The sequence below is a fragment of the Sturnus vulgaris genome, chromosome 10 (genome assembly GCF_052056855.1).
Source record: "Sturnus vulgaris isolate bStuVul1 chromosome 10, bStuVul1.hap1, whole genome shotgun sequence".
NCBI classification, from domain to species: domain Eukaryota; kingdom Metazoa; phylum Chordata; class Aves; order Passeriformes; family Sturnidae; genus Sturnus; species Sturnus vulgaris.
The window spans coordinates 11064524-11089157 of NC_142252.1; the positions used below are offsets into that span (position 1 = coordinate 11064524).

At 35.9% G+C, this 24634-nt stretch overlaps 1 protein-coding gene across 12 annotated transcripts in view; it reads left to right on the top strand.

The window, feature by feature from the left end:
* The window catches only part of U2SURP (U2 snRNP associated SURP domain containing), a 43270-nt gene that overhangs the window by 10568 nt on the left and 8068 nt on the right, over positions 1 to 24634 (top strand). For 4 of the 12 annotated variants that reach the window (XM_088170794.1, XM_088170795.1, XM_088170791.1 and 1 more), the window contains 22 exons: positions 245 to 343; positions 1421 to 1535; positions 1928 to 2061; positions 3188 to 3229; positions 4011 to 4078; positions 5374 to 5468; positions 5552 to 5587; positions 5688 to 5770; positions 6151 to 6316; positions 6735 to 6946; positions 7883 to 7926; positions 11167 to 11271; positions 12461 to 12527; positions 12617 to 12780; positions 13928 to 14090; positions 14597 to 14676; positions 15707 to 15794; positions 17402 to 17524; positions 18436 to 18592; positions 18935 to 19030; positions 19649 to 19715; positions 20665 to 20827. In XM_088170794.1, coding sequence (XP_088026920.1) covers positions 251 to 343; positions 1421 to 1535; positions 1928 to 2061; positions 3188 to 3229; positions 4011 to 4078; positions 5374 to 5468; positions 5552 to 5587; positions 5688 to 5770; positions 6151 to 6316; positions 6735 to 6946; positions 7883 to 7926; positions 11167 to 11271; positions 12461 to 12527; positions 12617 to 12780; positions 13928 to 14090; positions 14597 to 14676; positions 15707 to 15794; positions 17402 to 17524; positions 18436 to 18592; positions 18935 to 19030; positions 19649 to 19715; positions 20665 to 20827 — 2361 coding nt within the window. In that variant the 5' untranslated portion in view covers positions 245 to 250. Of the gene's footprint in view, positions 1 to 244; positions 344 to 1420; positions 1536 to 1927; positions 2062 to 3187; positions 3230 to 4010; positions 4079 to 5373; positions 5469 to 5551; positions 5588 to 5687; positions 5771 to 6150; positions 6317 to 6734; positions 6947 to 7882; positions 7927 to 11166; positions 11272 to 12460; positions 12528 to 12616; positions 12781 to 13927; positions 14091 to 14596; positions 14677 to 15706; positions 15795 to 17401; positions 17525 to 18435; positions 18593 to 18934; positions 19031 to 19648; positions 19716 to 20664; positions 20828 to 24634 lie in introns of those variants that run through there. The other 8 variants (XM_014877889.2, XM_014877890.2, XM_014877886.2 and 5 more) reach the window with 4 other exon arrangements.

Sequence of the window (24634 nt, forward strand, 5' to 3'; positions counted from 1 at the left end):
TCCGTGTTTGAAAGGTGTATTAAAAGCTTTCTCATTTGGTTTCAAAGATGATTTGTTTAAAAAAACCCACATAGATTAAAATTTTTGTTTAGTTGTATTAGATAATGACAACTTTAGAGCTAAGTACAGGAAGGCTTTTCTTTGTTTTATTTGAGTTACTGGTCTAGACCAAGGTTAAAAGTAACATAAATATTTTAGTTGTTCTGCAAACAGTTTGATGTCTGTTTTCTTACTCCTTTTGCAGCCTCTAATGGAAAGTAAACTTAAAGCATTCAGTATTGGCAAAATGAGTGCTGCCAAACGGACTCTGAGCAAGAAGGAGCAAGAGGAATTAAAAAAGAAGGTAATGGTATACCATGAAAATTTTGCTTTGTATGCAGAGCTCAAGTAAGTTTGCTTTTAGATTGCAGCCAGCTTTTAGACTGAATATCTTAATTTTGATAGTTTTAGTTCTCTATTGTATTTTACATATATAATGTATTTTTGGCATCCATGGCATTAATGATATAGAGAGGCCTACTCTTTCCTTCTCTGTGAGAAATCAAGTTCTCTGGCTTCCTGAAATAGGGAATTAAAGTAATCCATTGATGTATTGCTCAGGATGGAGACAGCCATCACTTTATGTAATTTTCTGTTCTTCCATTGCTCTCTATCATTGGATTTCAGTAATTACAGAGTGCCTGCCATTTTTGAAACTGTTTCAGTACGCATCCTTACTAGTTCTGTAAAACTTTTTTTTTGTCTAATGACTGTATTGGAAACTAATACAAACCTTAAAATTTGATACTGCATTTTAGATTACTCAGGAGTGTCCAAATTTTAGGAAATATCTGTATCTGGTAGTTGGAAATTTTGAAAATTTTGGGGTTTGAACTTCATACGCACAACTCATACTGTATTCCAGTGGCTTATCTCCTGCTGGTTATTGGAAATACTGGCCTAAAGATCATGGTAGTGCTAGATCTAGTGTCTCAGCTTCATCCATTGAATTAGCTTGTTCTCTGAGAAGTACAGGAAGGTGGTCCTGGTTTTTGTTGGTCTCCTTCAGGCACATGGGTTGGTGGTAAAGGCTAAGATGGAATAGGAACTGTTCTCTCATGCTGAGGCCAACAAAGCTCCAGGCTCATAAGCCTTTGATTCGAGCTTTTCTGTTTGGCATCTTTTGAATGTTAAATTGCCATGTAAACTCCTGGAAAGGAGCATATTGGATCACACAACCTTACTGGCTTTGTGTGTTTTATGCTGTGTTCTGCCCACATTTCTCAGAAATTTGAATTGTCTAAAATTAAAACTCCTTTGATGCAGTTTGTAGCTTGAACTCTAGAAAATAAAAAGGAATGTCACATAGCTAATTTAAGAGTAACTGTCTAGTGAAGGTTGTTCTGTTATGATAGTAAATAGATTAACATTTGCTCTGTAGGAGGATGAGAAGGCTGCTGCAGAAATTTATGAAGAATTCCTTGCTGCCTTTGAAGGAGGTGATGGTAATAAAGTGAAAACATTTGTAAGAGGAGGAATCGTTAATGCATCTAAAGGTATAACTAATCTTTTTTTGGAGGTGGTGGGTCATTTGGCTTTGAGTAAAGATGAAGATTGGCTTTGAATTGCATTTTAAAATGTTGCGTTAGAAGCAGAAAAGAAAACTGGATGCTAAAATCTGCTTTATGCTTTGACTGAGGTAGGCAGTGGTGTGATTTGTATTTAATCATAAGAAGAAAAAATGATTTTGTTTAGACTACCTAATCTATGTTCCTTTTCTTCATATTACAAGATGTTAAATTATGTAAAATTCGTATTAACAACTTTTTAAAAATGAAATAATACGTTGAATTGGATGATCAGGACTAAAGAACGACATTCTTTCTAATGAACAGTGTTGTGCAGCATTAGTTAATAAAATTTGCTTTCAACTTGTCTTTAATTTCAGAGGAGCATGAAACAGATGAAAAACGGGGTAAAATCTATAAACCTTCATCACGATTCTCAGATCAAAAAAATCAACCAAGTCAGCCATCCAATGAGAAACCTCCATCCCTCCTAATGATAGAAACCAAAAAGCCTGTAAGTTTCTCGCTTGAATCTTAACTGCAGCCTGATGTATTTAGAAGTGCTTAGAAAAAGGGCCATGTGATCTTGCGAGTAGTTTTATCTGCACGAGAGAAGATGGACATTTGGAGTTGCCTGAACCCATAGCACATGTGAAGGTGATGAAATGCAGGGGCCCAGGAGCCCTGTATGTGGCACAATACATTTGATGGTGCTGCACTGCCCTTTTACTGTGTTCCTGCTAATGTAGACAGACTTCTCATGGATATGGATTTAGTGATTGTTGCAAAGTAACAGCTTCTTCAGTCCTGAGAATTTCTGGTTTTAGAAGCAATTCTTCTCAATGCATATTGCTACCATCTGTTTTTGGTTTTCTGTTAAAACAAAAAAGTAAATTGACCTTTGTGTTGATCCAAGTTTTTCTTGGTAGGGTTCTTTGAGTTTGTTTGTTTGTTTGTTTTGGTTTGGTTTTTTTTTGGGGGGGGGTGAAATTTGAGAAGTCCCTGAGTTCCAGAACTTGAACAGTTTTGAAGCTGAGCACCTTTTATTTAATTTATTTTGACTTCTGCATGGTTTGATGGAGAGCTTTTTGTTTTGTTTTAGTTTTTTTTTTTTAACCAAGGTGCATTGTAAAAAGTAATGAAAATACTAGAAATATGAACAAGCAGTTTTCAAGTCTAGTGATAATTGCATATGATTACTGTTACTATTGTGTATGTGTAATGAATGTCTTGGATGTCTTCGAAGTCTTTTAAACAGAGCTTACTGCAGTTTTAAAGCTTAAGTGAACCATGTATGATGCTGCCTGTTAAAGTGGAAAATGAATGTAATGTGATAATTGTGGGCAGTTCCATCATAACCTCCCTCCAACAAATGTCAGTGTTAGACCGATGGGGTACTACTGGATAGCAGTTTTGATTTTCATTGTATGTAAAGCTCTAGAGATACAGAAATGAATTGTAGCATTTTTTTATTTTTCTGAGCTCTGTTCTGTCATATGCAAGTGTTTGTACTGTAAGACTATTACTGCTTTTCAAATTTTTCATATATACTTGTGAAGTAATGCCATCAGTTTACTCACTTGCCATGCCCAATGGTGATTGAAGATAATGAGGTAAAAATGATTTTATTTATTTGGCAGACCCTCCCCAAAAACAAAAACAAACAAACAACTTTGCCTGGGGTGAGTAGGAAGTCCAGTTTTTCCGAAGCTGTAGTGTGTAACACAAATATTTTGTATGTCTGCCTATTGGAAACGTTTTCATTTAAATTTGATTATATAAAAACAATGTTGTTGAAGATAATATTTCACGTGAGTTAGTTAAGGAACTTATATTACTGTTAAAAAAAAAAAGTAGTATTGCAGTATCCATATTCTTTATCATTCAAGTTTTTCCTGAGGATCTTGTACTATTTAAAGTAAATGTTTTTTCAGACTGTATTTGCATTTAAAAGGAAGCAAGAGAAGGAAATTCTTTTCAAGTAGAATGTTTGTGGATAAAATAGTTGAATATATATATGTAAAATAATTTACATATATATGTACACACATCTATCAAATTCATTAAAGCATGATGGTTTGCTAGGGGTGTAGTCAGCATCCTAGTTTCTAAATGCAACAAAGTGACAAAATACCTCACAGTTATTTTAAACGTGTATGTAGTAAAGAGTGTTTGATCACATGTGCTGCATTGTGAGAATGAGAAGTTACAAAGTTTTTCAACTATCCTTAATTTTTTATTTTCTAGCTTTGTGTTTGATAGCGCTCAGTCTGAATGTTTCAAGTCTGTTTGGTTGTTGTTTTGTTTTTGGTTTTTTTTTGTTGTTGTTTTTTCCTCCTGTAGTTACTTGGCTTGAAAGCTGTGGGTAAAATATGCATGGAAATTACCTAAAGTTTTGTTATATGATTTTTAATTCTGTTCGTTTTGTCTTCTGAAATGTTGTTTTATATATCTTTATTTTAGCCTTTGAAGAAAGGAGAGAAGGAAAAGAAAAAGAGTAATTTGGAACTTTTTAAAGAAGAGTTAAAACAGTAAGTTTGCTAGTTTTTACTATAAACAAACAAAGTCCAAGATTTTTGCCTTGTTTTACAGACAGTATATTTAAGGTCATTCTTGCTAAGCTGTTTCCCAGAGGTTTTTAGTTTCTTTTCCTCCCTCAGATGCTTGTGAAATGATATAACTAATTAGCTTAAAATAACTTAGTTAGGCTTAATTACTGCCATTGCTCATGGGCTGGACCTTGGCCATTGTTGGGTCCATCTTGGAGCTGGCTGGTGTTGGCTTCATCAGCCATGGGGGAAACTTCTGGCAGCTTCTTGCACGGGCCACCCCTGTAGCCCCCCACTACCAAAACCTGCCCAGCAAACCCAGTGCAGGGGTGTAGCAGAGAGATAGGTGACAATATGAAATGTCTGTCACTCTTGGAAAGAGTGAGCTTTGTCAGCTTTTCTAACCTGTATCCAGAAGAATTTGTAGCAGGAGGTTGAGCTTTTGTATAATGCAGAAATAAGAGTTGTAATTCAAGTCTAGAGACTTCAACTTATGTACTATTAAAAGCAAACTAGATAATGCTTGAAAAAGCAGATTGTTTCACTTCCATATGTGTTGTAATACAGCAAAGAGCAGCACTTATCTTAAGTGCAGCTGAGTTCCATATATTTATCCTGATGCTAGAGATGGAAAACAGATGAATTTCTGTGCATTAGAAAGCGGTAGGTACAACAGTCTAAATCCATATGTGGCTTCTGTGAGGAGTGCTTGAGCCTCACTGCTGCATGTTCTTTAGTTAGTGTAAATGAGTTGAACTGACAGCATTGTATTCCTGGGAATCAGTATCTTCATATCAGGATTTAAATTTAGACTGCAGAGAAACAAATAGTTACTTGTGAGTACTATCCTCAGAGTTAGAAACGGAGATGAAATCTAGTTTATTCTGGTAATAGTCATGTGGGTATGCCTGCGAGTAAGGCTTAGAAAAGCTAGGAGGATAAATAGACACTAAGGAGTTATGTGCAACTTGAAAAGTCATCTGAGTGGTCTGCAGATCTCTGGCAGTTGGATTGGAATTGGAGTCACTTTTTCATAGCACAGTTCTTATCTCTAGTTTTATTTGAGAATGAAATACCCTGATAGTATGAATGAGGAAGCCTGCAGCTGGAATAATTCTGGTAGATACAGAAGTTCAGACATACTGGCAGTTTGGAAGTTCTAACAAACACATTGTTTCATATTAAAAGTTCTCCTAATTTTAAAGTTAATTCAAAATTTTAGAATAAAAACTTCAGAATGGTTGTAAGTTGTTGCTTACTTTAAACTTGCTTTGTAGAATCCAAGAGGAGCGTGATGAAAGGCACAAAACAAAAGGTAGATTGAGTCGTTTTGAACCACCCCAGTCTGATTCAGATGGGCAGCGGCGTTCAAGTAAGTAGATGTTATTTTTTATGTTAGTCTGGGCTACAAGATTTGTAGACTAAACTGTACATATTTTTCTTTTCTATATTCAGTGGATGCTCCTTCAAGAAGAAACAGATCGTCTGGTGGTAATACTGATTCTTTTCTTACTCAATTTAATGTTGTCATTTAAATGCATAGCAGAGATTATGACTTCTTTTTTTGTTTGTTTTTTTTCCTTTATTTTAGTACTGGATGATTATGCACCAGGGTCACATGATGTTGGAGATCCAAGCACAACAAATTTGTATTTGGGAAACATCAATCCTCAGGTAAGTTTGGAGACGGGGAGTGCAGTGTTGGCATGTTTGGGCCCAGGTGAATTTTTTTGCAATATTCATTGGGATAAATGCTCTGTATATAATGCTGAAAAGTTAAGGTTTAGCCTACCAATCTCTAAGTCAGTTAAAATTCTTTTTCCATTGATATCCCTAAGCAAGGTGGATCATATTTTAAAAATTTGATGTGCTCAGTTAAAAGTGCAGTTTTTTAGATTCTTGTTTCTGCAGTAGGTTGCATTGGGGGGCTCTCAATGAAGTGGTGTTTTTCAAGAAACTAAAAAAATCAAAATTTTGACATTTGGACAATGATATGAACAACTGTCACAGATATACAGTGGCAAAATGTTAATATTTACCTCTTTTTCATGTAGATGAATGAAGAGATGTTATGTCAAGAATTTGGCCGCTTCGGACCATTAGCGAGTGTTAAAATTATGTGGCCAAGAACTGATGAAGAAAGAGCAAGAGAAAGAAACTGTGGCTTTGTTGCCTTTATGAACAGGAGAGATGCTGAAAGAGCATTGAAGAATTTAAATGGTAAACGGATTTCTCAGTTCAGGGCTGTAATTATCTTTGCAGACTGTAAGCACATTTTCAGGTTGTTTTATTTGACAAGTGAGATGTATTCTGTAACTCTAGTAGACACCAGGCTGGCATTGATTTTAGTTTACTTGACTATGCTGGCAACTGAATGTTGTTAAACAATAGTAATTGTGTACTGTAGCGTCCTGTAGACGGACATTGGGGGAAGACTAGTAAAACAATTTGTGTAGAAGGCCTTCATTTGCCTATGTAGTAGTCTGATAGATATAATAACAGTAATCAGCAATGTAAGCAAAAGGTAAACGGTGGCAGGCAAACCTAAATATTGCACTTAACAGGGAGAAATCTCAAGTGATGCAGAGCCAATTTGCAACATCAGGTAATGGAGGTTTTTATTATTTTTCTTTTTCAGGCAAGATGATTATGTCGTTTGAAATGAAGCTGGGCTGGGGCAAAGCTGTACCTATACCACCACATCCAATCTACATTCCGCCTTCCATGATGGAACACACCCTGCCACCTCCCCCATCAGGACTGCCTTTCAATGCCCAGCCTAGGGAGAGATTGAAGAATCCTAATGCTCCAATGTTACCACCACCAAAAAACAAGGAAGATTTTGAGAAGGTAACTTACAGTACCCTGGGCCGTATCTCATTGTTAAATACTACATCTATGACAGTATTTCAATGGCTTCATAGATTTGCATTGTTCAGGCTGACTTTGGCAGCCCTTAGTCTGCAAATTCTCTGGCTCCCTGCTGTAGCCCAAGGGAACCTACTTAATTCCTGAAGACCTTTCATGTCTGTGTTAGGGTACAGTATATTGGCTCTTGGTTAATTTAATGCTGCTTAAAATCTGGCTATCATTTTCCCCCTCCAGGCTCCCTGGATTTTTTTCTCCTACGTCCCCCCCTTTTCTTGGCTGCCAAATTGCAGTATCTAAATTGTTTTCCGTATAGAAAATCCTACATTTTAATTTGGGTAGCATTATTTTTACCCTAGAAGAGTTGATGTATTTTGTGTAGAAGGTAATTAATCTGGACATTGAGTAAGTATTTTATGCTACTTATGGAGTCAGTTTGCAAACTTTTCTTTTTGTGGAATATTAGCTGATAAAAGGGTAAGTATCTTGAAATCACAAACCAGCTTGATTTACTTTTGTAAGAATTTATTGATTCTTTATGACACTTAAATATCAGGGCTGTTTTTTGTAAGACTTGGGATAAAGTAATACCAACATGATCCAAGTCAAATAGTTTAGAATCTTTTCATAAACGTAAGAACTCCTTTCTTATATATTCAGCATAGTTCCTATTCAGTGCCTCAATGTACATTCTGACAGGAATGTTCTGATACTTTGCAATTAGTGAACCTTCATGGTTCACTGACACAACCATTTGAATTTTGTGTAATTGCTTAGTTATAACTTCACAGCAGTGATTGCCTGCAAAGTTTGTGATAGATGTGTAGTATTTTCATTGCATATGTATATTTTTGCTTGTTACTTGTTAACAATACTCACATATTCTATGTTTATTATCTGATGTGACTTCATATACAGACTCTGTCGCAAGCCATAGTCAAAGTGGTTATCCCAACAGAAAGGTACATGTTTTTCTTTATTATTACTGATCTAAATATAGAAAATTTCCCCTTCGGAATTTTAAAGAAAAATGGTGATGTTGTGGAAAAGGTAATAGCTTGACTGAGCAATGGTTATTTTATGACACTTAAAAGAAATGTGTGTGGTTTACCGTCTAACTATTCTTGTCTTATTAATTCTTTTTTTTAAGTGAGGGTAGGCTTAAGTAATTACCTTTTGCATTTAGTTTGAGCACTATAGATAGAGGCAGAGTAATTTTGTGAGTGAACACTAGGGTGAAATACTGTTTTACAGATTCAGTTTAAGTCCTGACATAAACCTCTGTGTATTGGGGTGCAGCTGTGGGTTTTGTTTTTATTTTTTGTTGTTGTTGTTTTGGGTTTTTTTTTTTTTTTTTTTTTTTTTTTTTTTTTTTTTTTTTTTTTGACTTGTACATTTTATAACCAGTTCAGTTGAAAATCACTTTTGATTTCTGCTATTTTTTTTAATGCAGCAGTTAATAATTTTTGTCACTGAAAAAGATACTTTTGTATTATTGCAAGGATATTTTTCCATTTTGGTCCCCATCACTATTCCTACCTTCACGCTAGTCTAGGTGTACTCTTGCTCAGTTAAGCTAAAGCCTTTTCCCAAACTTAGGAACACAACACTGTTTTAAAAGTAAAGAAGCACAAAAGATTACCAAATTCTCTTTGACATTGGCCTTGGTGAGCAACACCAGCTGAACTGTCTGCGGCAGCGGGGGACCAGGAAAACATCATGGGATGGATTGGGAAAGTATACAGTTTTTGACCAGACATTGGTACGATCGGCTCCAATAAATGTGGTTTTATTATAACTGAAAAACCTTTTTTTTGTTGGCCAACTTAAGCTAAATGACATTTTAAAATAATGCACTATCGTTTTTTTACTACACTGTCTTAATTGTCACAAAGTCCCTTTTTTCTTTTTTTCGGATGGGGGGAGGGGGCAGAAGGAGATTTGTGAAGCTGGTTATAGTGCATTAACAAACTTGTCAGTACATGCTCTAATGTACTGTATTTTTGATGGAATTTTAGGACAGTACAATTTTTGTTGGGTAGAGACTTGAATAATTGGGGCGACTGGGAGGAGTCTTGATTTGAGAAACATATTGAGTAATAGAACAAGTACTTGTAAAACTGTACAGTGCTCACAGAGTAGCTGTCAGAAAAAAAATATTTTTTCATGTCCATTTTATTTATTGTAGCATTTTAAAAACCTGGATAATAAGAACTCGAGTTAAATGAATTGTATTTGAAAACACTTCTAATAATTATTTTCCTGATGATTTTGGAAGTTGCCAATGACAGTTGCTAAGACCACTTATTATTCAGTGCATTCCATCATGCAAAAATTTTGACTTACTTCAGTGGGATAATACATTTAATTATTCTTCTTTAATTAAAAATCTTCAATACTTTTTTTGCCATCTCTTACTTCTTAGTAGACAGCAGACCTTGAGCATGTACAATCGTTTTTTTCTGAGAAATTCATTTCCAAGTAGTCACATCTTACATAGCAAAATGCCTGTACCAACCTTTTTCAGATGTGGGATGAGCTGAATCTATTTTCATACATCAGAGATCTTCATGGAGCAGATGTTCAAGCATAGGCTGCTCTTACACAACTTGATTTTACTTGATGAAAGAAAAATTAGATGAAAACCAATGATGATTTGCAGGAAGCCAGAAGTGATCACACTGGGTTTGCTTTAAAATAAACGAATGCTGTAATAGCTCAGAGGCTTGAAAGCTAATTGTAGCTTTCTTTCTTGCTGATGTTTTCAAATACAGTTCATATAACAAGAAGAGTCTGGCTGTTTAAACTTTCAGAACACTGCTGTAAATAAAATGGCTGCAGAATTGTTGAAACTATGTCCTCTTTGCAATGTTTCTGGGATTATAAAAAGCGGACAGGAAAATTGAACTGATAACGATTTGATTTTATTTGTGTAACATTTGAGGCAAATGTAGATTCAGTGCTAGATGGTTTAAAAGAACACTTGCAGATGGCAGGGAGAGGTTTCTATTGCTACGTTTTTAAGTTGGTTTTTTTTTTGATCTAGTGCATTATATCTGTGGCAGAACCTGGAATACTCATGGTAGAAAATAGTCACCTCATTGCTAAGAAGTAATAGAAAATTCTGCAACTTTACAATGTAGCAATTGTGGAATTTCAGTCATTAAAAAAGTGCTATACGGAAATCTAATGAATTACATGTAAAGAACTAATATCCATATGTTGCATCTAAGAAAATAAATAAAAAATGTAAAAATCTGTATTTTTTTGGCTTGCATCACATTCAAAGGACACGTGCTGTGAAGCTTTTGCTATATGTAGGTAATCTATTTTAAAGATTCAGGACTCTGTTTCCATAAAACCCCACAGGGATGGAAACTGGCTATCACTATTTTTGATAAAGCTTTTATGACTGTCTGCTGTTAGCATGCTTAGAAGTAACTCTGCATTGAAAAATGTGCACTTCACATGCACTTCTTGCCTGTCTCAGGATGTAGTGCTTAATGAAGTGATACAGATTTTTATTTTTTTTAAATTTTGATTTAGTTCTCTCGGGTGTATGAGGGAGGGAACTTGGGATGATATGACACAAAAGGATGGACAGTTTTGATCTGTGCCAGCAGTTGAGTCGGGACCAAAAAGACGTGATCTAAATTTAATAAATACATTGCCCTATTTGGCTTCAAGAAGGCTATTTGCTTTTCCTTTCATACTTGAATAGTTTGAAAGCTGAAGTCATATTCTATTAAATTTTCAGAAATATGTGTGTTTTATTTTGAGCAAAATATTCAGCCACTTATTCCCCTGTAGAGCTTCAGCTAACACTTCATTCTTACTTCTAGATAACGTAGATGAGGGCTTTAGTTTTTGATAGCTAATTGTACTTGGGTGTTCAGGTGCCCATATTTGTGTATCAGGCTTCTGCTAGGCAAGGCATGGTGGTAGATTACACCATGGAAATTCAGGAAGGAGGTCTCTTAAACACGTAACTCCACCACTGCTAGGCATGGTTCGATTTTTTTAGAATGCCCGTGTCTGTGATGCAAAGCTATAATATGTTCCATGTTGCCTTATCTTTTATGCAGATTTCTTAACAATACAGCAAAATAATCTCCTGCACAGTTGTAGTATCTTAGGTGGAGTGTAGTTTTATATAGTGTTAGGTCTGAATCAATTTTTCTTTAACTGTGTTGTTGTTGTAGGAATTTGCTCGCTTTGATACATCGAATGATAGAGTTTGTGGTTCGGGAAGGGCCCATGTTCGAAGCCATGATCATGAACCGAGAAATCAACAACCCAATGTTCAGGTGCTTATTCCATTGCTTCACTTGCAAATAACACAAACTATTTTCATTGTTGTTAATATTCTGCATTCTTGAAATACTAATAAGACTGGCTTTTGCTCTAGATACCTTTATGTGCAGATGTAAACTTTACAAATTGCACCTATGACTGTACTATCCTTTTGTAAGGAAGAGCACACACTTACTCCAGTTGTTACTAATGTGTACATATAAGTAATAAAACAGTACACACCCACACAATGTAATGCATTTCTATATATTTAAATAAATACCATTTAACACATACTCTTCTGAGAGATTCACAATCAGTGGAAGCAGTAGCATACATTTTAAAAACAGAAAAAATCCCCCTCTTCCCCCAAACAGAAAAAACTCAGTATGAAGTGCAGTCATCCTGGAGCCTAGTTTCTAGCCTTTAGCAAGAGCTGGGAGTAATTTTCACTTCTATGTCAATTAAAATAGAATTAAACTCCAGCTGACATAGGGGAAGTTTTGAGAATTTCCAGCATTTGTCATTAATAGTATAAAAAGACCAATTTCCAAATTTCTTGTGAAATGCAGTCTCTGAAACAAGGTTTTCAGGGAAGTGCTAAATGACCTTCTGACTGTTTTATTTGCAGTAAGTTTGAAGTGCTTCATTATGATTTTTAGATGCAAAGTGAGAAAATATGCAGGTCAAAATATCCAGGCCTTTAAAAATGGGCTGCTTGTCCCCCACATGCTCCCTCAAATGCCAGTGTTCTGCCAGAAAATTTACTGGTGGAAAACCAGTCATTCAGTATTTGATGAGTCACCTTGCTGTGCAACTGCAAACTCCTGCATCATTTGTGCTGGGCAGTTGCTCCTGTAATGACTCTTTGCACTGATGATTCTTCTGCTTTGCTGTGAGGTTGCACAGTTGTTCTTTCTGACCCTGTTTGTTCTGCTCTTGAGTTTTGAGCAGTGCTGTGCCTTTGGGGAACTCCTCTCTGCAGATTGCATATGTGTGTGTGTATGAGTGTGTGGAGCAGTTACACACGTTCTGCCTGGCTATGCTGTGGGTGTACGTGATTTTAGCTTCTTGTGTTCACTCTGCAGCTGAGGTGGGATTCTGAACAGGGTTTGATTGTTCTTTTTTTATTGATTCCTTTAAATTTGTGTCAGTTCAAGATTTGTAATATGCTTTGTGTCTTTTCTTTGTTCTTTGGTTTAGGTTTTTATTTGAAAACCAGACTCCAGCCCATGTATATTATAGATGGAAGCTTTATTCAATTCTTCAGGCAAGTAGAATTTTAGTGATAATTTATAGCTTCAAGCATAGTGAAGTAAAATAACACCAAAGTAAAAATACTTCTGTTTTTTCTCGTAGGGGGATGCTCCAACCAAGTGGAGGACAGAAGATTTCCGTATGTTCAAAAATGGATCCTTCTGGAGGCCACCACCATTGAATCCATACTTGCATGGGATGTCAGAAGAGCAAGAAACAGAAGCGTTTGTGGAGGAACCAAACAAGAAGGGTGCACTCAAGGAAGAGTATGTACCACCACTGATTGAGGGTGCTGCCTTGGCAGCTGCTCTGCCTGGGTTTGCCCGTTGTGTTTTTGTACTTGTAATGTGTCATCCCCTAAGTTGTCATACTTGTCTTAGTATTATGTACGTGTCTGAGTAAGGGTCTCTTCACCTCGGTGCTTCTGATCATACTTGTTGCTAAATACATTCTTGATTTGGTTAGATTTGTCATCATGATTTGGTCAGATTTGTCATCACTGAACCTTTCATTCCAATCGTTATTAGCCTTAATTTGAAAAGGATTAGGAAGATGAAAGTTTTTCCCCATTTTTTTTTCTGCTGCTGTCTGTAGCTGAGAATATGTAGCAACTCTCTCATCATTATGACCTCACGAACTAACCACTGCTTAATCTTAACTTACTGATGCTGTTCATCAGAAATTAAAATTGGGAGCAGTTGTTAATAAACAGAAAGAGAGAGATCAGAGTTCTTTGCTGTGAAGTGTCAGTGTACTGGGGATGGCTGTCGTAGTGGAAATAGAGACCTGCTTTTCCTAATTTTGCTACTGTTACAAATGTGTTACTAACATGTGGAATTTTTTTGCTTATTTTATTCTTCTCATCATAGTTACCACACCAGTCATGCTTCTGTAGGTTTTAATACACAGTTTGTTTCTCATACCTTCTTTTGGAAAGGCTCAAAAAGAGATTATTTTAAAAAAGTTCTGTGTGTATGGAGGTCAGGGAAGATGTGAAGTAATTGTTTGTTTACTAGCTTTATTATTTATTTGTTTATTTTACTAGCTATTTATTACTGTTTCTTATTCTGTAGCAGAAATTACTTGCATGCGAAATCATTTGGTTTAGGCCTAAACTAAATCCAGAATAATTACTTTATTAGAGATACTGTTGTACTTAGGTATTTCTCAGCTGTTTTTCCTTGATTTTTCTACGTAATTGAGACTTGAGTGAGAATTTTTTGCACTTTAGGTAATATGGAGACATAAATTCATGAACCACTGAAAGAACTCAGGCAAAAGAATATAAAAATATTGAAAATTGCTTTTCTCCTGAAGATGGAAAAACAAAAAAACATTGTTAAATGGAAATTTGCAAAAGTACTTTTCATTTCATGTTGAAAGTATTAAAATTCCCGGTTCCTGGTATTTCAGACAGAGGGACAAGCTAGAGGAAATTCTACGTGGATTAACACCTCGGAAGAACGACATTGGTGATGCAATGGTTTTCTGTCTGAATAATGCAGAAGCTGCTGAGGAAATTGTGGACTGCATTACAGAGTCACTGTCCATCCTCAAGACTCCTCTTCCTAAGAAGGTTTGGAGATTTTCTATAATCTTGTATTTTGGGGGAAGAGCTCATTTAGCAGCACGTGCATGTAATTTACAAAAATTATTTCATAAGTTTCAGGTAGTGATGAAGTTTTGTGCTAAAATGTGGACTTGAATTTAAGTATTATCTCTTCCTGTGGAATTTTGTTACATATTTTTTATTCTTTCTGAAGTTGCTTGTAAGTAAATATTCTGCCTTATTGTGAAATTAAAAGCAATGAAATGATCTGTTCAAATGAGGCAAGTAAAATGAAAATGCCATGATTCTCCTTTGTAATGCTGTGGTAATGTCTTACAGTAGTTAATACCCTACAGTGTAACGGGACTAATTGCCTCTTAACATGTTTATTAATAATATAGCTGTGCTACACTTAATTCTAATTAGGTACTTCCAGATAGTTTAAACTGTCTAGTATTCTTTCTGTGAAAATGCTTTTATTTTCAGGAGAATTTAAATTGGAGTTATGTTAATTTGGCTGGTTTTTATTGTAGATTGCGAGATTGTATCTAGTGTCGGATGTGTTATACAACTCTTCAGCTAAAGTTGCCAATGCTTCCTACTATAGAAAATTGTAAGTATAATATTTTAGGTGATTGGCAGTTAAAAAAAACCCTCTTTTATTCATCTCTGTATGTACATTTCTGGATAAATGTGGTTGTAGAAAATTCGGATTTTTCTGTGCTACTGCTATTCCAGACTCATGGTATTTGTAGCTGTTTGCATGAAAATGTATAAGATGTAGCATGTTGGTAATGCAAAAAAATGTATATGCTCTATGCAAAGAACTTGCATGGGACTTCATAAAGGCACTCATGTGCCTCTTGACAAAAAGAGTCTGTAGGTAATATTCTAGATATAGTATAGCAGATAGTTCAAGCAAAGAAATAAATTTTTGAAACAATTTTATTTTTTTTAAATATGGAGGGGTGTAACTTTCCATAAACTTTGGATAAGGTATAAGGGGATATTACATTCTTTATTTCTAAGATGTTGAGCAGAATTTAGGAAAAATGTCCAAGGGACAGTATCTTTGTCATGTTAAATGTTTGTGTCTGGTTCCTGGAGTCTCTCTAATGTTAGGGCAGCATGGTGGGAAATACTCAGCATGTTACAAAGCTAGTGATTGCAATTGATGTTTCTTGTTGCAATGTGTCTGTGTTGTGCTGGTTTATTTTTTGCACATTGTGAGAAGCTCAAGGGAAGCTGGGCAGCTGTTGCTCACTGTGCTTTCATTGAGGGCTTCACTGAATAAATTAGAATACGAGTATAACCAAGAATTTTTTTAAAATACAGATGGAATTTTGAGACAATTCTTTCATTCTGTTTAAGGTTGTAAAACTCCTTTTATCGTCCTCCAATCTTTCCAGGGTGTATAAAGAGACTGCAGCAGATGTGAAGATGTCCCTTCACAGTTCTGTTGTTGTCCAAGGTGATTTAATATATAGTAATCATATTTGCTTTATAGTTCAGTTCATGGCTACTGTAAGGATCAGAACCTTGTGCTTTTGAGTCCTGTGTCCCAGGTATTTTCATGAATTTTGTATGTCCAGAAAACATATATTACAAAGTTTAACTAAAGAAATGTATATGTTTAATTCTAGTTTTGAAACAAAATTATGTCAGATATTCTCTGATCTCAATGCTACTTACCGTACAATACAAGGCCATTTACAGTCTGAAAATTTCAAGGTATGTATTTCGTTGTTATTTACATGACATAGAAGTCACATAAATAGATGTTCCTGCACAAAAGATTGCATACTATGATAGGTGGCTTAGACATCAAGGTCCCTATTTAGGCTTTAAAAAGAATAACTTTTTTAAAGTTTTCTCTTTTGCAAGGATAACCTTGAAAATAAGGAAGGAAATGAGCATCTGCCAGCAAAAGTGTACCAGCAGCTGTGCAGTTTTGGAGTTGAGAGGATATCTATCTATTACTTGAATTGCAAACAAGGCCTTCTAGCTGTCTTACTGTTCTTGGGCCACCTGTATTTCAGTTTCAGAAGTGAACTTATGTGGAAGTGATCAATGTGGGAAAGAAGCTCCTGGGCAGAACAGCAAAAAGTTGCTTCTAAATGTTTCCTTATGTCAGGCTTTATTTTAGAGTTCTCATTAGCAGTCTGACCATGGGTACTTGAGGGTGATTTTTGAGGTCAAATGCTCTGTGCTTCTCATGCTTGACCCCTTTCCTTCTGTTTCTGTGATGCCTCTGCACTTTTTTCTTTTTATTTTGCAGTCAGAAGCTTTAAATACAAAACTTACAGAATAGTTTGTCTGTCTGTATTAAGATCTTCATCCTGGCTGTCCTCCTTCTGCTCTCAATTGCTCTAGATTGAGAATCAATTTTGGCTATCTGCTATTTTAAAACTTTTAAAAATTATATGGTACAGAGAGGCAGATTTTTAAAATATATCTACATCTTCAGTTACATTTAGTGTGTCAAACTTGAACTGAAACACACCTTTTCAAATATGCTTTTTAAAAAGAAAAATTATAAAATTATTTGGTTTGGGAGGGACAAGGAAGATCATCAGTTCCAACCCCCTGCCATGGGCAGAGACCCCTTTCACTAAACTGGGTTGCTCAGAACTCCATCCAGCCTTCTCTTGAGCACTTCCAGGGGTGGGGCAGCCACAGCTTCTCTGGGCAACCTGTGCCATTGCCTCAGCACCTTCACGCTGAAGAATTTCGTGATAATTCTAATCTAAACCAATCCTTTTTCTATTTAAAGCCATTCCACTCTTGTCCTGTCACTACCTGCCCTTGTAAGAACTTCTTCTCCAGCTTTTTTTTAGCCTCTTTGGGTGCTGGAAGAGGCTCTAAGGTCTCAGAACCTTCTCTTTTCCAGGCTGAACAAAAGGAAAGTAGGAATGCAATTTCAGTTCAATAATATGTATAAGCCCATGTTAGTTTTAGTTATTTTATTTTGCAAACAGATATTTTCTCTTAGATTTGGTAAAGGCACCTGCTTCAAGCGTTGGGGCAGAATGAAATTTACTATCAGGATAGAACTGGCAACAGCCAGAATGTATAATGTAACAAGAATTCAAAGGGAAAATGAAACCCAAGTGACAAACTACCCAAGTGACCCAAACTACATCTTAAAATGTAGTTCCTGTGTTTGTATTTTTGTAAAATTAATAGTCTTGCCCAGCTTGCTATCATTGTAATATACTTCAGTATGCAACTACTTAAGAATAGTTGTCTACAATAGTAGTTCTCTGTGGTCTATTTCCCATCATATAAAATTTTTCAATACAACTATTTTAGCATTTATTTTTTTCTCTTGCTTCTAGCAACGGGTGATGACATGCTTCCGAGCATGGGAAGACTGGGCAATCTATCCAGAACCATTTCTGATCAAACTACAGAATATTTTCTTGGGGCTTGTAAATATCATGGAAGATAAGGAAACAGAGGTAAGTGACCTCAGGAATGATGCTCACAGATGGCAGGGAAAAACTGTGTTAATATAAAATAAGTTTGGCAAAGATTATTTTGCTCTCTCTTTTAGGGTGAATAAACTTTCTTTCTTCCAAGTCCTTGCTGCTAAATAGAGGTGTAATGCATTTTCAAAAGCAAATACTGTTTATTCTGTTCATGTGTTTCTTGCTTGTAGATTAGGTGCTGTGGTGGAGTTATATTGTGAATGTGTTTTAGAGCAGAGACTAGTACAGAATGATAGGCATTTCCTTTGTGCTGGAAATACTCTGTAATACCTGTCTCTGAATTCTGAGTGGAGTTTCAGGCATTGTAACTGTGTGGAAAGATGCCTTTCAGAGCAGTGGGAGGGAGACGTGCAGTATAATTTATCTAAAGCTGATTTCTCGGGGTGGAAGAGCAGGGTTAACACACATGTATAAAGGACAGTGTGTGTACCAACAAGTTAGATTATGCAACTGTATTTATAATTTATGTGTTCCTTTAATCGGTGTTCCTGCTAAATAGTCCATTTTTGTCAGTTGTTCATTTTAATGGTCTTGGGGAAACTTTCATATCAAGGAAGTATAATTTATTTGACTCTAATTGACTGATTTGGAGCTAAACCTCAGCTTAATAGTCTTCTTATGAATATAGGTATTGGAAAGCTTCCAGCACATTGTGGACAAACTCCAAGTTCTTCCCTATAGGTTTTTATAGGAAGATACTGTTGTGTTATTTCCTCTACAGTAAGCAACTATACTTGTTAGCAAAAATTGTTGGAGTAGATTTTTTGGAGGTTTTGGTATTTATAAAAGTGCTTATTTAGAAAGAAATTATTTGATAATCAAAAGTAAAGAAAAGCAATGTAGATTTGTGCTTGAAGTAATGACATATTATTTGCTTTCAGGAAGTACCGGATGATCTTGATGGTGCTCCCATTGAGGAAGAGCTCGATGGTGCTCCACTAGAAGATGTGGATGGAATTCCTATTGATGCTGCTCCTATTGATGATCTGGATGGAGTCCCAATTAAATCTCTGGATGATGATCTTGATGGAGTTCCTTGTACGAAATGTTTCAACTTTTAAATTGAATCTTCAGTCTTTTATCTTTTCTTCCTGTGTAGTTTTTAGAAATACAGCCTAGAATTGATCTGGCATGTAGCTTTGTAAAATGTTGATTAATTTCCTTATGCTCTACTGTCTTTAGATATTAATTGCTTTAGAAACACAGGAGGTGTCTTCTAATGTTACACGTCAGGATTTATACCCTGGTTTCTTTACTTTGCAAATACTAAGATTGTATAATTTGTTCCATTATTTAATTCTGACTCTTATCTTAGTACTTTTTGGTTTCAACTTCTGAAGAGCTTTGTAAGTTATTTTTCTGTGTCTCTTTCTTCACCAGTGGATACAGCTGAAGACTCAAAAAAAAATGAGCCTATATTTAAAGTTGCCCCTTCAAAGTGGGAAGCAGTGGATGAATCAGAACTGGAAGCTCAAGGTTAGTTCTGAAAGTATCTTTTCTAAAGTAAACTGAAAGCATACTGTCATTTATGTAATTATTATTTTCACCTGATCTGTGCTAAAATGCTAGTAGGATTCATACTGAAACATAGTAGGATTTTCTGTTGTAACTTGTTCACTGAATTTTTAACCAAAAAGGAAAAGAGTCTATTCCATTGTGGTTATTCTACTTCAATAATCTATCAACCTTTAAAAGTAATTTCCAGTTTATTAAGAATAAATACTGAAACAAAAAAAAAAAAAAAATCTGGATATGTGGCTGGCAGTCTTTTTAAATCTTGGTTTGAAAGATAATATTTTACAAACTGACAAATACTTGTCTGCTTTTGAAGGATTTACTGCAATGTGGTATGCATAATGTGGTGTGGTATGAGTAAATAGCTTTGAGAATAATAAATAATTTGATAATGGGCTGGTTTGAATATTTCTGTGAAACAGAAGGTCTGTGTTAAATGCTAGATGCTGGTAAATTTTACCACATTGTAATTCTTACTATGTACTATCTATATCTTACTATAATTATATTGCAAATGCTTATTTTCAGATTAAGTGGTAATTTTTTTTGTTGTTAAAATTACCCTGCTGTCTCTTCTAGCTGTTACTACTTCTAAGTGGGAGCTTTTTGACCAACATGAAGAATCTGAGGAAGAGGAAATTCAAAAGTAAATACTTTTTCATTCTAATGAAAACATACTTCTTTTATGTATCTAAGGTCGAGTGTCTTTGGAACTCCTTATAAGATAGATATGTTATTACATGAGTAGAACAAAATAGAAATTTTGGAAGTAGGAAAATGAAGAGAACTCAGGATTTTAGTGCAGCATGCTTTCAGTCCCCATTTTTTTTTCTAGCATGATAAATTACGTCTTTTGGTAGAGTTGTTAACTATAATGTTTGAATTTGTGCTGATTTGAGAATTCAGCATCAAATAGAGTAAGTGTTTAGGTACTAGTATGGAAACCTTGCTATCAGGTATATCTGAATGAATGTAAAGCAGCCTTCTGCTGCTGAGACAAGCACGGGGAGTCATGTTCTGAGGTATTTCATTGGATGATGATAGGCTCCATGCCAGCAGATGTTGGTTTTGAGTTGTCTTTTACTTTGTTCTTCAGGCAGCTGAAAGCATCTGTTAGTTAATGCTGTAAATACTTCCTTCATTGCATGGAGTCCTGCAGCGCTCTAGTGGACAGCCTGGGAATATAATTTTGGGTATCTGCTATCTCTCAGGTTTATCTCCCAAAAGCAAAATTAGTGAATATTGTTCTTCTGTGAAACCTAATATCCCTGAAAAGCACCACTACAGCACTTTGTGGTTGTGCTGAGGGAGTGGGTTTCCTTTGGTAGCTGAGCTAGATATGTATCTGATGACTGTAAATTTCATTAATTCTTCTGCACTCTGTTTCTATAAAAAGTGTAAATTGTGTGAGTAGTAAAAACTAAGTACAATTAAATGAGAAAGATCTGTCTCACAGGTGGAGACTAACTTGCAGCTGCAGACTTAACAGATTTCAAAACTAGTAACTAATTATAGAAACGAAAAGAAATAGTACATTTCATATATACTTAAGATATTGGTGGCATCTTAGTTAATTCTGTATGTTTTCTGTAAAGTCAAGAAGAAGAAAGTGAAGATGAAGAAGACACACAGAGTTCTAAGTCAGAAGAACAACACATGTATTCCAATCCTATTAAAGAGGAAATGCCTGAATCCAAGTCATCAGTCAAATATTCAGAAATGAGTGAAGAAAAGCGTGCCAAACTCCGAGAGATAGAGGTAAGCACAGGGTGTTTTGTGCCACCCTTCTGTACCTTTCCAGTCCTCAGCCCACCCTGAGCTTTACAGGGAGCTCTGATTGGGATTTATTTTTACTGAAATAAATATAGTCCTATTACATAGTGGGTTTTTGTTATAGACTGGTGTATTTTTGTAAAGGTTTATTTGTTCACATCCTTTCTTTGCCTGGTTTTGACATTTAAAATACTGGAGGAAAAAAATGAAAAATGAAGTCAGGGCATATTGCATGTTGAGAATGACTCTTGCTTTTCAGTGTTCAGTGCCACTGTAGCTTTAGGTGCCCTTACACTTTTCTCCCCTTGGCAGCTTAACGTACGAGATTAACTTTTGGACATGGTCTTAGTCCTCTACCTATCTTGTGTTCTCTGTTCCTTGCCTTGAAGTGTCTGTATTTTATTGCATTTAACAGTGTCTCTTTTCACTGTCTCAGCCATCAAACAAAGTAGTAGATACAGCTAACCAATGTAGTCGTGGAATTGGAGGTATTTTAATTGAGTCCCTACGTGCAGTTCATAGTGTTCCCTGGTTCTTCTCTCCTTTCTCCAAGCTCAGGTGTTAGTGTAGCTGTTAAGCTTGATCAGCAGAGATTGTTAGAGATTTGTTCTGGCTTCTGAGCTTGTGCTTGACTGAGAAGGTAAGTAGAACTGGAATTTAGCATGAACTTTATGTAGCAGTAAAGCCTTTCTGACATACACTGCCATGTAAAATCAGATTTAAAATTACGACTTTCTGGCTTGTATTCAGTATTCAAACCTGGGAGACATTGAATATCAGAATTCTTGTAGTTTCTGTTCAGTGCATTAAAATGATATTAAGAAGTTGCTAAATGCTTATTGCACTTGTAGCATCTCCAAATGACAGGTTATAACGTGGATAATGTTTTGAAGGTGTGACTGCTTACCTGGTCATGCTATACTGTGCTAGTTAGCTAAAATCAGACATTAGCAAAGCCTGGTAATATTCTTCTAAGATGTTCAGCCAGTAGATTTTAAAATGTCACACATGTTGTTTCTCTTAAATCTGCCTCCTTTTAACTATTCAGATTTTATTGAAATTAATAGACTCTCACTAAGGACTTAGAAATCTCTTGCTTTGCACAGCAGTTTGAAAGTTCATGATATACAGCCATATTAAGTGAATAAATTCTGCATGTGAGAAGCTAAATGGGATTTATGTCTGACCTGACTCATGGTGGCAGTATTTTTGTGGAAAATATGATGTTAGACTCATGAAAGTACAAGTGAAACTAATTTTCATATTGCTCTAATATTGATTGTAGGTCTTATGGAAAGAGCTTCTTTCAGACTGAGTATCTGTTTCACAGACGTTATCTTGGCAGTTATGGAGGCAGATTAGGCAGTGATTTGCTTTACCCATTGTCAGTTTTACACTGCACAAGTGTTTTAAGTTCTTTAATCAATGTATTCTGTCAGTAAAAGTTTTAGGTAGCAAATATTTGAATTTTTCAAATGCATGCTTGCATTTTATTCTTTTTGGTAAGTAAATTCCCATTTTGGTTTCAGACTTTCAGAATTGTCAGAAGAGGGAAAAAACTTTTTCTTTTGAGAACATTTCAGACATTATGTAGGAGTACTTAAAATTTTCCTCAAGTTTGTCATTGACAAGAAAGTACTCCTTGTACTATTTCAAAGCATTCACACTCGTGGTTTCTTCTTAGTATGTACCCAATCCCTGCCAAAACCCACATCCATTATTAAATTTGAGGAAAGGAGCTAAGGAAAAAACAACCAATTACCAGCTTTAACAATTATGCTGTCTAATATGCACTGTTAAAAATGTTGTGTAAAATAGTTGGCAAAAAAATTGGTGAAGTCTAATTCTCTGGCTACATAGTCTACACAGTGGCTGCCAGGGAAGCTGAAAAACACTTTTTCATGCATTTTTTGGAAATTCATTAATGGAGCAACAATTCTTTCTCTTGGCACAGTTAGTAAATTAAGCCTGTTAGCTGGAAGGAGAAAGTGAAGTAAGAAACAAGCTTTGGCCTCAGCCATCAGACTGATGCCATCAGAGGAGGCAAGTTAGTAACCTTTTGTTTGCTTCCCTCATGCCCCTCTTAATCCTTCTGAAGTGTGAATTCTTTCCAGAACTTAGCAGGAGCAGAGCCTTTTCTATAACACTGAATAACAGTGATTTTTTAACTGTTTTTTTAAGTGTGGAAAGACTGGTACTTTGCTTTATATTGTACTTCAAATTTCAGAGTGGTCTTTATGTTGCTTTGTGTGTCTTTCTTCCCCTCTGGGACATCTAAAAAACACATATATTCCTCTTTGTAAGAGACCTTAATGCTATGAAGTGGTAGAAAGGTGAGAATTTTATTATTTAAATTGTTCATTAAGTGTGTTCCCTTAGAGTGTAGTTAAACTCAGACAAAATGAAGCAGCATAGTCCTCTTTGGACCTTTCTCTAGGGTATCTTTCTTCTGCCTCCACCTTGCTGCACAAATTTTGATAATCCTACTCCAAACAAAAAAGCACAGCACAGGCTTCATCTGCAGCAGGAGGCAGGCTCATCACAAATGCAGACATATTGGTGCTTCCAAAAGGGTCAAACATGATTTCAGTCCTTTCTAGTAGCTGGCTTTTACTCACCTTTGTATTGGCCACCTGAGACCTCGAAGCAGAGTTTGACTGAGGTGGGAGACCAGTGGTGTGGAGGGTTCCTGCTGAGCCTTTCTGCTGACACCTGCAGCTGGAGGAGGAGCGGGGCTGGATCCTGTTACACCATCCTGTGGCTGTGCTCTGTCAGTACCTCCCTGCCCCCTGCACAGATACTCCCCACCAAACACCCCCTGCCCCCTCATGGTATTAAAAGTCCAATTTATTTTTCTACCAAGAGCCAAAGAGATTTCCCTGAATCTCACAAAGGACAAGAGGTTACCTTTGGCAAGAAGTTCCATACAGTTTTCATTACTTCTTACTCTGGATTACAGTGCTTAGCGTGCCGAATACTCAGCTTTGGAGTATTTGTGTGTCAGGTCACATGAGCTGTCTGTAATCATCACTACAACAAAATATAACCCTTTGGTTTTTGCAGTCTGTGGAGGTTTCTGTAGCTGGTTCATTTGAGGCTTCTGCAAAATGGCATAAAGATATTAAATGTCCTACTGATTGTGGCTTAATAATAACAACAGATGAGACACAATGGCTTTTGCTTAACCAATAGTTTCGCTATTTATAGCAGGTGTTTCTTTGAAGGTGATGACTAATCAGAAGATTCTGATCTATTTTAAATCTTTGACTCTATTTCTGTTTTACACAAAGCCAAAATCGAGGAATTGCTGACCTCCAAGACACTTGGCAACCTGTGAGTGTGATGGAGCATGCCATGGCAGAAGAGATATTTCACATGTGTACATCATTGTTTCTGTCATCTGTTGTTGATAGTGTTGTAGATGCAGAAATTCCACTACTCATAGACTTGCTGGAAAAATCAAGCTTTCAAAGAAATATTTTGCTCTGCTTCTGGCAAAATCTAGGACTTGTGACATTGTTGGGCCAAGACTCTTCCAAAGAAAACCAAAACACTTTGATTTGTTTGGATGTCTGTCCTCTAATCAGTCTACATTGGAGTGCTTACATTACTTACTAAGCAGAAATTCCTATCTTTCATTGAGTCCGTGGTGATTTGCTTCTTAGTTCATCCTTCTATGTAGCATGCAGTTAATTAATCTCAAATTAGTTATGTTTGAACATGGCCACTTTAAATTCAGAGGCTGTGTAACTGTGGAGTAGCCTGTTGTGAAAAAGTGTTTTTACACTGAAG